This window comes from Ascaphus truei, chromosome 3 (genome assembly GCF_040206685.1).
Source record: "Ascaphus truei isolate aAscTru1 chromosome 3, aAscTru1.hap1, whole genome shotgun sequence".
Lineage (NCBI taxonomy): Eukaryota > Metazoa > Chordata > Amphibia > Anura > Ascaphidae > Ascaphus > Ascaphus truei.
Genome location: NC_134485.1, coordinates 241,240,031 through 241,252,502, shown reverse-complemented (window position 1 = coordinate 241,252,502; position 12,472 = coordinate 241,240,031). Strand labels below are relative to the sequence as shown.

General features: G+C 46.6%; 1 protein-coding gene across 1 annotated transcript; it reads left to right on the top strand.

Moving 5' to 3' along the window:
* The first annotated feature begins 876 nt into the window (after nt 1-876).
* Nucleotides 877-11,570, top strand: DPH3 (diphthamide biosynthesis 3). The gene is made up of 3 exons (XM_075590441.1): nt 877-1,065; nt 8,913-8,987; nt 10,793-11,570. The coding sequence occupies exons 1-3, from the start codon at nt 958-960 to the stop codon at nt 10,859-10,861; spliced, it is 252 nt and encodes an 83-aa protein (XP_075446556.1). The 5' UTR covers nt 877-957; the 3' UTR covers nt 10,862-11,570.
* Nucleotides 11,571-12,472: the final 902 nt, after the last annotated feature.

The following is a 12,472-nucleotide window of genomic DNA, read 5'->3' as shown; positions in this document are numbered from 1 at the left end:
CCCTGCAGTCACATAGGGGGGAGAGACCTTGCAGTCACATAGGGGGGGGAGAGACCCTGCAGTCACATAGGGGGGAGAGACCCTGCAGTCACATAGGGGAGAGAGACCTGCAGTCACATAGGGGGAGAGAGAGAGAGACCCTGCAGTCACATAGGGGGGAGAGACCTTGCAGTCACATAGGGGGGGGAGAGACCCTGCAGTCACATAGGGGGGAGAGACCCTGCAGTCACATAGGGGAGAGAGACCTGCAGTCACATAGGGGGAGAGAGAGAGAGACCCTGCAGTCACATAGGGGGGGGGGGGACCCTGCAGTCACATAGGGGGGAGAGACCCTGCAGTCACATAGGGGGGAGAGAGACCCTGCAGTCACATAGGGGAGAGAGAGACCCTGCAGTCACATAGGGAGAGAGAGAGACCCTGCAGTCACATAGGGAGAGACCCTGCAGTCACATAGGGGGGAGAGAGACCCTGCAGTCACATAGGGAGAGAGAGAGACCCTGCAGTCACATAGGGGGAGAGAGAGAGAGACCTGCAGTCACATACGGGGATTGAGGGGGGGGGGTAATTGGGGTCATCTCAGCTTCCATTAGTTTGAGCAAAGTTTATAACAGGGAGAAAGTGTAAAAGGTCCGAGACTCCCAGATAAATAAGAATACTTGGTCAGTAATCCCCCCTCCCCCCCCCAGGGGGTACAGTCAAAAGACAGCTCCAACCCACTACATAGCTGACATAATAAGTGATGTACAGACACGCAGCGTATCACATCTATCGTTCCCACCGCTTCCAATACGTCGATGGCTTTGCCAGAATCAAAGATGGCCGCCTGTCGCTTCGCTGCAGTGACGCGAGCATTCGACGTGTTGGTTGCGTCGCACAGCACAGCGTGCTCGCGGAAGTCAGAAAGTGCCGGGTGCTGGCTGTTGGATTCCGGTCCTCGCGCCGGTGCGTTGTCACGGGATGTCCGTTTTCCACGACGAGGTGGAGATCGAGGACTTCGAGTATGACGAGGACACGGAGACCTATTACTACCCGTGCCCGTGCGGGGACAGGTTCGCCGTCACCAAGGTACCGGGGAGGCGGGGCTACCGGAGTCACTGCCGTGTCACATACTACATCATAATACAACTACTACTGTGTTATATCCCTGTGCATTGTGTCACATACTGCATAATACAACTACTTCTGTGTTATATCCCTGTGCATTGTGTCACATACTGCATAATACAACTACTTCTGTGTTATATCCCTGTGCATTGTGTCACATACTGCATAATACAACTACTTCTGTGTTATATCCCTGTGCATTGTGTCACATACTGCATAATACAACTACTTCTGTGTTATATCCCTGTGCATTGTGTCACATACTGCATAATACAACTACTTCTGTGTTATATCCCTGTGCATTGTGTCACATACTGCATTATACTACTACTTCTGTGTTATATCCCTGTGCATTGTGTCACATACTGCATTATACAACTACTTCTGTGTTATATCCCTGTGCATTGTGTCACATACTGCATAATACAACTACTTCTGTGTTATATCCCTGTGCATTGTGTCACATACTGCATTATACAACTACTTCTGTGTTATATCCCTGTGCACTGTCACATACTGCATTATACTACTACTACTGTGTTATATCCCTGTGCATTGTGTCACATACTGCATTATACTACTACTACTACTTCTGTGTTATATCCCTGTGCATTGTGTCACATACTGCATTATACAACTACTTCTGTGTTATATCCCTGTGCATTGTGTCACATACTGCATTATACAACTACTTCTGTGTTATATCCCTGTGCACTGTCACATACTGCATTATACTACTACTACTGTGTTATATCCCTGTGCATTGTGTCACATACTGCATTATACTACTACTACTACTTCTGTGTTATATCCCTGTGCATTGTGTCACATACTGCATTATACAACTACTTCTGTGTTATATCCCTGTGCATTGTGTCACATACTGCATTATACAACTACTTCTGTGTTATATCCCTGTGCATTGTCACATACTGCATTATACTACTACTGTGTTATATCCCTGTGCATTGTGTCACATACTGCATTATACTACTACTACTACTTCTGTGTTATATCCCTGTGCATTTTGTCACATACTGCATTATACTACTACTACTACTTCTGTGTTATATCCCTGTGCATTGTGTCACATACTGCATTATACTACTACTTCTGTGTTATATCCCTGTGCATTGTGTCACATACTGCATTATACTACTACTACTGTGTTATATCCCTGTGCATTGTGTCACATACTGCATTATACTACTACTACTACTTCTGTGTTATTTCCCTGTGCATTGTGTCACATACTGCATTATACAACTACTTCTGTGTTATATCCCTGTGCATTGTGTCACATACTGCATTATACAACTACTTCTGTGTTATATCCCTGTGCATTGTGTCACATACTGCATTATACAACTACTTCTGTGTTATATCCCTGTGCATTGTCACATACTGCATTATACAACTACTTCTGTGTTATATCCCTGTGCATTGTGTCACATACTGCATTATACAACTACTTCTGTGTTATATCCCTGTGCATTGTGTCACATACTGCATTATACAACTACTTCTGTGTTATATCCCTGTGCACTGTCACATACTGCATTATACAACTACTTCTGTGTTATATCCCTGTGCATTGTCACATACTGCATTATACAACTACTTCTGTGTTATATCCCTGTGCATTGTGTCACATACTGCATTATACTACTACTTCTGTGTTATATCCCTGTGCACTGTCACATACTGCATTATACAACTACTTCTGTGTTATATCCCTGTGCATTGTGTCACATACTGCATTATACTACTACTTCTGTGTTACATCCCTGTGCATTGTCACATACTGCATTATACAACTACTTCTGTGTTATATCCCTGTGCATTGTCACATACTGCATTATACAACTACTTCTGTGTTATATCCCTGTGCACTGTCACATACTGCATTATACAACTACTACTGTTATATCCCTGTGTATTGTGTCACATACTGCATTATACAACTTCTGTGTTATATCCCTGTGCATTGTCACATACTGCATTTTACTTCTACTACTTCTGTGTAATATCCCTGTGCATTGTGTCACATACTGCATTATACTACTACTACTTCTGTGTTATATCCCTGTGTATTGTCACATGCTGCATTAGGCCTCGGGCATGGTCAGCGCTTACGCTTACCAGTGAGCCCCTGTAGCTGCAATGAGTGGCTTTAGCAGGGGCTCGCGCACGCTTCCGCAAGCGTGCGGAAGTGTAGGTCTTAGAATTTTTTTAGTTTCAAGCGCTCATGGGAGCGCAGGGCCGGTCACGTGAGCGGTTTGCCCAATGAGGGCGAATCAGCTCCGTGATGTCACTGGCCCGCCCCCTGACACGCCCCCGTATGGCGCGCTAACCAAGGCCAGGGAAAGCACCCGCTTTCCCTCAGCGCGCCTCCGCACGGCTGCTGCAACCCTGGACGCAGCCTTATACTACTACTTCTGTGTTTATTCTCTCTGTGCATTTTGTCACTTCCATACTGTGCCACATCTGCAGGGGAATTACTTGTATGTGCTCTTAGGCTGAGTCCCCAGTCTTCACTGTGACACGCGCGCCCGGCGGGGGGGGGGGGGGGGGGCGGCACGTGCACAGCGCTACACTGCGATCTGCGGTCTGGGGGGGAGAGGGAAGGTTTACGACGGGAGGGGGCGTGGCTGTGGGTTTGCGGGGGCGTGGCCATGACGTCCCACGGTTGGTTCGCCCTTATTGGCTGAACTGCCGGCGGGGGCGTGGCCACGCCCCAGTCGCAGATGTCGAGGTCAAATTCCCCTGCCTCCCTGAAAACCTGTCGCGCACCGCTGGGGAAAGGTGCGCGACAAGGTAGGGACTGGGACCGACCGGACTGGAGCCGGGCGGTGACTGGAACCGCAGCCTTACATGTTTCATCTACTTCTATTTATACAGCGCCAGAAATGTGTGCAGCGCTTAACATTAGAAGGTAAATAACTTACTGACAAGGGGGATAAGTGCAACAGGTCAATGACAATAATGCAGCAGGAGACCCTCCCCGAAGAGCTTGCAATCTAGGGGCTCGTCCAGGGTGGTGCTGAGTGGGTGCGTGTGCGCGTGCGCTCACACTGGACACGTTGCGACAATGCACGTCTCCTGCGTGAGCGGGCGGGCGTTCTTGCTCGGCACTCCGCCGCTTGCCGAGCAAGCAAATTTGAATTTGCCGCTCGCAAGCGCGTCACGTGAGCGGTTCGCCCAATGAGGGCGAACCAGCTCTATGACGTAGAGGCTGCAGACGTGCACGCACCTAGCCGGCCAGGAATCGCTGGCCGAGCAGGGCGCAGCGCTGGAGCACCAGCGCGCCTCTACCCACCCTGGATGAGGCCTAAGGCTGCGTGCAGACGCTCATGTGCGGCGGCGCAAGCAAGCAGCAAATTAAAATTTGCTTGCTTGGCAAGCAGCTAAGCGCCACGCATGCTCAGGCGCTCGCTCACACTGGCCACATACATTGCCGCAATGTGTTACATCTGTTTATTTATTTATAAAATATTTTACCAGGAAGTAATACATTGAGAGTTACCTCTCGTTTTCAAGTATGTCCTGGGCACAGAGTTAAGACAAATAATACATGTTTACAAATACAGTTACATAATGAACAGGGTATACATTATATACAAGACATTGCATGCACAGTTAAACATAATTTGTATTATGGGCGTATGAAACAATTACAGACCACTTTAAAATGTGTGACAGCCTTAGATTTGAAAGAACTTAGACTGGTGGTAGATGTAAGAGTCTCCGGTAGGTTGTTCCAGTTTTGGGGTGCACGGTAAGAGAAGGAGGAACGGCCGGATACTTTGTTGAGCCTTGGGACCATGAACAGTCTTTGAGTCTGATCTCAGGTGATAGGTGCTGCATGTGGTAGGGGTGAGGAGCTTGTTCAGGTAGCTGGGTAGCTTGCCCATAAAGAATTTGAAGGCAAGACAGGAAAGGTGAACTTGCTCCTAGACTCGAGTGATGACCAATCTAGTTCTTTGAGCATTTCGCAGTGATGTGTGTTATAGTTGCATTGGAGAACAAAACGACAAATTGAGTTGTAGAGGGTGTCAAGTTTGCTAAGGTGGGTTTGAGGTGCCGAGCCATATACTATGTCTCCATAGTCAATAATTGGCATTAGCATCTGCTGTGCGATACGTTTTCTGACCAGGAGACTTAGGGAGGATTTGTTCCTGTAGAGTACCCCTAGTTTGGCATAGGTCTTGGTTGTAAGGATATTAATGTGCATCCCGAATGTTAAGTGGGAGTCAAACCATATGCCCAGGTATTTAAAACTAGTAACAGGAGTTAGGGTGGTGTTAATGTTGGTTGTAATCTGGAGCTCAGTCACTGGAAGCTTTAAAAATTTAGTCTTGGTCCCAAACACCATTGTTACAGTCTTGTCAGTGTTTAAAAACAGTTTGTTTTGGGAAATCCAGTTTTTGAGTCTGAAAAAGTCAGACTGAAGTATGTGTTGAAGGTCAGAGAGGCTATGGCTGTGTGCATATAGGATTGTGTCACCTGCATACATGTGTATTGAAGCTTCCTGACAAGCTGTGGGAAGATCATTGATGAACACTGAGAAGAGTAGGGGCCCCAGAACAGAGCCTTGCGGGACGCCACAGGTGATAGCCAGGGGGTTAGAGTTAGCGCCAGAGATGGACACATGTTGGGATCTACCTGATAGGCAGGACTGAAACCAGTTTAAAGCATGCATCCCTATTCCAGAGCTCTGGAGTTTGTTGAGCAAGATAGCATGATCAACAGTATCAAAAGCCTTTGCAAAATCTAGGAATACTGCACCAGTGAGTTGACCCCGTTCCTTTCCACAATGGATTTCATTGCAAACTTTTAGCAGGGTAGTTACGGTAGAGTGTTTGGGGCGAAAGCCAGATTGGAATTGGCTAGGAAAATTTGTCTTGTTATAGTAATCGCTTAATTGGAAGTGGACACATTTTTCCATGACTTTGGATAGGATTGGGAGTAGGGAGATTGGTCTGTAGTTTGAGACAGTGTTTTTGTCCCCACTTTTGAAGATTGGGACAACTCTGGCAGCTTTCCAGGTCTTAGGGATATGGCCAGCAGACAGAATAGAGTTGACTATGGAAGCAATTGGTTTGGCAATTGCTGGGGCACCAAGTCTTAGGAACCTAGATTGTAGTAAGTCAGGTCCACATTGGCTGCTTAGTTTTAATTTGAGAAGCGCTTGTGTAATCTCCTCTTCGGATACTGGGCCAAATTGAAAATTGCGGGCAAAGTTGGGAGGGGGTGGGGCTATAGGGGTACTCCCAGGATGAGGTTCAGGTTTGTGGTTTGGGTTGCGTTTTGCTAATAAGTTAGTAGCACACCCCACAAAGTAATCATTGAATGCATTTGCAATGTCGGTGGGGTTTGTCAGAGTAATATCGCCCTTAGTGATATTACTTGGCTGTTGGTGGTTAGAAGGCTGGAATATGTTGTTGATAACCTTCCAGAAGTTAGCTGGGTTTGATGTGTTCTGGAGGAGATTGTCAGAGTAATATTGTGCTTTTGCGTGCCTTGTTTGCCTTGTGCACATGTTCCGCAGGCATCTGTAGTGATTGAGATCCTTGGTAGTGCCAGTTATTTTGTGGCTTTTCCACAAGGCATCCCTGAACTGGTAGAGTATTATAAGGTCAGGTGTAACCCATGGAAGGTGGGCACCCCGTACCCTTATTCTGCGTAGTGGAGCATGGGTATCACAGAGTTTTAAGAACTCGGATTGGAAATAGTCGAGCGCAGAATCAGGGTCAAAAATTAAATCGATTCTGTGCCAAGGGCAGTTGGTAAGGTCAGCCAGAAATTGTTGTGGGTTAAAGTTTCTAAATGTTCTAGTGAGGAGAACTTTAGGGCTTGATTGGGGCGTTTTAATTTTCCTTACACATGACACTGTTGCATGGTCACTGAAAATGTCAGGAAGGATGCCAGAGGATTGGATTCTGCTGGGATTTGAGGAGAGAATCCAGTCAAGCAGGGAATGGTTGTGCGATTTCAGATTTGTCCGTGTGGGTTGGGAAATGAGTTGCGATAGGTTAAGCGACTTGATTTGTGTGTGGATTTTGTGGGTTTTAGGGTCAAGCCAATTGAAGTTGAAATCCCCAAGAACTAGCAGCTCACTCTTCTCATTCAGAGAGGAAACGGAGCCAAGAAACTGGGTGATATCAGTCAGAGATTGTAGAGGGGCTTTAGGGGGGCGGTAGATGCCAGCAAGCAAGATGGGCTTAGAAGAGGGGAGGCAGATTCTGCCAACTAGGATTTCAAAAGAGGTTGGTCTTGGGGGGCAGTTTACCAGTGTAAATTGTAAGGTGTCTGCAATATAAAATAACACCCCTCCTCCTCTCTTTGACCTATCTCTCCTAAAAATGGAGTATCCCTGATTGGCAATATGTGCATCAGGGGTTTTAGGGGTTAGCCATGTTTCTGTGAGAACGATGGCTTTTGGTTTATGCATAAGGCACCATGCCCTTAGTTCATCCAGTTTGGGCATTTTATATGGGCGAGAGATAGGCCTTTTTGGAATTTGAAGGGGGTATTTTCTGGGGTATGGGATAGAGTTGAAGTGGGAGGGCCTGGGTTAGTTTCAATATCACCTGCTAAAGAGAGTAATAGTATGAGTAGAAATTTGAGTAGTTGTTTGCAAGTTGTAACTTTATGATTTTTGCCAATTGAGTGGGCGGTGGTTGGAGTGCTTGTTTTCAGGGTTCTCCACCAACATTCAGTAGATAGTGCAAGGCTTTTGAATAATCCAGGGTGTATGGTGATGTTGGGCATGGGCCAGGAGGGAGGCGTTTGTAGTGGATAGAGAGAATAACATTTCAGCGTGAGCCCGCCCGCTCAGTGCCACTCTGGCCTCAGCCTATGGGATATGTTGGGCGGCCTACAGACACGTTAAGAGTAAAAAGTGCAGCTTTAGGCTGTGTCCCCACTGGCGCTGACCGCGCTCATGCTTGTGTGGTGACGTCACCAACTCTCCAAGCATGAGCGCGGGTGTCCTGTGAATTTTGCGAGCGCGCGTGGGTGTTGCACAGGGGGGCCTATTGAGCGCACTTCGAACACTCTTTTTTTTTTTTTACTTTCCAAGCGCCAAGCTTGGGAGAGTGTGCGTGCCCGCTCCGCGTGAGCAGGGACGTGAGAATTCACTTTGCACAAAGTGACCTCGGCAAGCGCCACCCGCTCAGCGCTAGAGGGGATGTAGCCTTAGGCTAAGTCCATGGTGCGCAGAGCGATCACATTGCCTTAAGGCATTGATTGCACCCATATACAGCGAGGAATCATTTGAAACTGATTTCTCGGTGCGATGGGCAGGTCATGTGAGCAGTTCGCCCAATGAGGGCGAACCAGCTCTGTGATGTCACTAGCATGCCCCCGGCAGCGTCTAGCATGTCCGGAAAACGCACCCGCTTCACGTGGGTGACGTCACGGGCGCGCAAGCCTCCGCACGGGCAAAGGCAATATGAACCTGCCCTTGGAAGTACATGTGGAGTTGATAGCAGAGGCGCACATCTAAACATACACAAATATATAGAAAGTGTGGCCTTACTGGAGATTAAATACAATCCATAGTAGATGGGATCATTTCCAACATCAGGTGTTTGTACAAAGGTTCCAAAACTGCCCCATGTTCGCCATCCACAATAATGCAAAAAAGAGCACAGTAATACAGATCCATAACCAGCATTTTGCGGGATTTTACTAGGTGTTGTGTCTTGTAACGTTTTTTTTTTTTTTGTGGGATTGATTCTTTTGTATTTAATGATGATTATAATTCTTAACATTTTTGTTCTCTAAAATCCTCTGCACTTTAGGAAGACCTGGAAAACGGGGAAGACGTCGCCACCTGTCCCAGCTGTTCGTTAGTTGTCCGAGTTATCTATGACAAGGTGATTACTTGTACACAAAGCTGTGAATCGCTGGGTGACTAGCGGTGTAAATGAATGACAGCAAACTTGGTTTTCTTAAGGATTCCTGAAATTTTGAGCTCTAAATAAATAGCCCCGTTTGGAAACAGAGCGAAGCAGCAATTTTTGGCCTCCCTAGTCAATATAGTTTAACATATTTAGATTTGCAGTATAAATAGTAGTTATACACCCACACAGGGTAACCAAGGGCTGTCCAATGCCCAAGGAAAAAGGAGTAACACAGTAATAAGATACGTTGTTGCGTGTATGTGGGATTAGTAGATTCAAAGTAACGTGTATCATATATAGTCCTCTAGAAGCGTGTATAATAAATTCACTCGCCTACCTGGGTCCTATTAAGGAGATGGCTTCCTTGCCTCTGAACGGAACGTGTGATTGTGTAGAATGGCCGTCACGAATGCACTGTGATCTCGCGTTGCAGTCTTGATGTAGCAATATGATTTGCTGCTTGATCCCAGTGGCGTCTTCAAACAATAGAAGAGTAAACGGTGAATCAAAGGCGTCCAGAGTCACAGCTAGCAACAGATACCGTGGGATCTCAATCAGTAGAAACAATATACTGTAAAGACTTATACAGGCATACCCTGCTTTAAGGACACTCACTTTAAGTACACTCACGAGTAAGTACATGTCGCCCAATAGGCATACGGCAGTTCACGCATGCGCCTATCAGCACGTCCTGAACAGCAATACCGGCTCCCTACCTGTACCGAAGCTGTGCGCAAGTGGGGAGACTATAGAGCCTGTTACACATGCGTTATTTACATCAGTTATGCACGTATATGTCGATTGCAGTACAGTACATGCATCGATAAGTGGGAAAAAGGTGGTGCTTCACTTTAAGTACATTTTCGCTTTACATACATGCTCCGGTCCCATTGCGTACGTTAATGCGGGGTATGCCTGTACAGGACATATTAAAGAATGGCAAAAAATCACCTCACGCTTTTCGAACAAAGCAGTGCTTTCTCCTTCTTTGATATGTCCTGAACAAGATCAATTCCCCTGCCCCCCCTTCAGAGCTCGGTGGGTTTTAGTGACTTTGGGTTAGTGACAGGGTGGGTGGTTATCTCTCACCCTCCCTGCATGTCTTCCCACTCTGCATCTCCCCCCCCCCCCCTCTGTCCCCCATACCTGATGCGGAAGCTGCAGAGGGGAGGCAGCGGTGCGGGTGGACGCTGTGATCCGGCGGGGTTGCGACTGTAGGTGAAGGGGCGTGGCGGTGCGGCTGGAGAGGAGGCGGCGGGGCGGGTGGACGATGTGATCCGGCAGGGGTGCGACTGGAGGTGATGCGGGGGGCCGGCGACAGTCCAGGTGTAGGTTGTGAGGTTGGGTGTAGGTTGTGAGGCGGCGGGGTGAGGGAGTGATGGTGCAAGTTGCGGTGATGCGGGGCACCAGCGGCGGACCGGGTGTGAGGCGGCGGCATGCGGTTTGAGGAGCATGTGAGGGCGAGGGCATGTGTGTTTGTGACGTGACCCCACCCCGCAGGCCAATCACCGCGTGAGCCGCTGCCAAGCACGGGAGCAGCCGCAACCTCACAAACCCACACACAACCAAACTTTTAGTTTTATATATATATATATATATATATGTATACATATATATCAGTTTTTTATTATAAATATATGAGATATATCTTTTACAACAAAAAATATGTAAACCGATAGGCTTTTTTCCAGTAGAAAAATAAACCATCAGAAATGAAATGGCAGAACAGGCACTCAGTATGTAGGTTATTGAGCATTTTCTGTTTTATTTTTTTGTAGGACGAGTTCATGCAGGGTGAAGTTGTCCCTCAACCTGCAACAAACAAAGCTGAGTTGCTAACGTGCTGAATATCTTCTTGAAGATCAGCTAAAGAAGCGGTGTGGAGACTCTTTCGTTGACAGCGCGTTTCTTAAGAATTCTTTTCTAAGTGCAATTGTAACATGATGAAAAAGCTACTATGGAGTTAAAACTGTTTCCTGGACTTCATGCAGAAAAAAAACTTGCAGCTGACTTAAAAATAAGGTCATTTATGGTCTTAAAAAAGTTTACATTTTCTCTGCAATATGGACTGCACAGCAATCCAACTGATAGCGACTGTACAACCAAATGAATGAACACTTTGATGGTTGGGGAACTTCATGTTAATCTCCAGTGCGCTAAGCCTAGAGACTTCTAGTAAAGAAGACACACCGCTGCTGATGAGAAACGTACGGCTAAAAACAAAAAAGCTATTTGGTGCTCAACTTTGTGTTTGTATTCATGAAACGGTCCTCTGAAAGCTTTGCATGTAATTGCTTTAAAACTAAACATGTTTTTAAACAACATGGCTGCCAGCCTGCGGTACCAGCGGGGAATCTTGACTTTGTGTTAAATAATTAAGGCCTTTTCCGTACCTAAATTACAAAGTGTGTACATCGCAGAAAATAATGTAGTTCTGTGCTCCTAGTAACTGAGCTCCTGCTGCTGTACCTTGTTATGCCGTGTGGCACTGTAAGGTGCAATACAATGATGGTTACCAGATGTTTTTTTTTGGTCTAAGGCAGCAGTGCGCAAAGTGGGGGGGTGGGGGCGGGGGTCGTGAGACTCGCTGCGGGGGGCGCGGGGGTTACAGAGGCCCCGCACGCTTCCCAAAGGCATTTAAATTAATGCCTGGGGAGCTGCAGGGCATCTGTAAACCTTACTTACCTTGATTTAGACGCTCCTGCTGACGCTTCGCCATGACGCTGTGTGGGTCATGTGACGTCACGTTGCCATAACAATGTGACGCCACGACGTCTGAATCAAGGTAAGTGGAGGGGTCGCGAAGAGAGGGGGACAGCCAGCAAGGGGTCGCAAGGTAAAAAGATTGTGCCCACCTGGTCTAAATGCAGGTTTTTATGGTAATCAAAATATAATGAAATCATTGTTAGATTGCGCACAGTTATACCAGTGTTTTTCAACCAGGGTTCCTCGGGCATCTCTAAAGGGTTCCCTGCAATTTTCTGGTCATTTGAAAACTATCAAATACAGAAGAATTTACAATGCATCTAATCACAGACGTGCTATTAGAGAGGGTTGGGTTCCTCAGAATTTCACTTGGGGTTCCTTAACCAAAAATAGTTGGAGACCACAGAATTATACAGTCGGGTTGATTCTATATGTGTTGAAGCAGCTGATTGACCTGTTTTTGGCACATACAGAATCGGCCCCATAGTCTCCACAATGAAATACATATTTTTTTTTTTTTTTAAAGATATTCTGTAATTGCTTAATATATGTATAGATTGGTGAACTTCGCCCATAGTTGGCTACTAAAAGCTTCTTTGGGAAACCTAAAGTTTAGCACACTCCAGTAGTCTGGAATATGACTTTAGTGGAAGGTCATTGTAAAAATGATTTTGTTTTATGCTGATTACAGAAAACTCCTAAAAGGTTTTTCAGAGTGGCTTAGACCAATTTATTGAAGTAGCCATCTTATC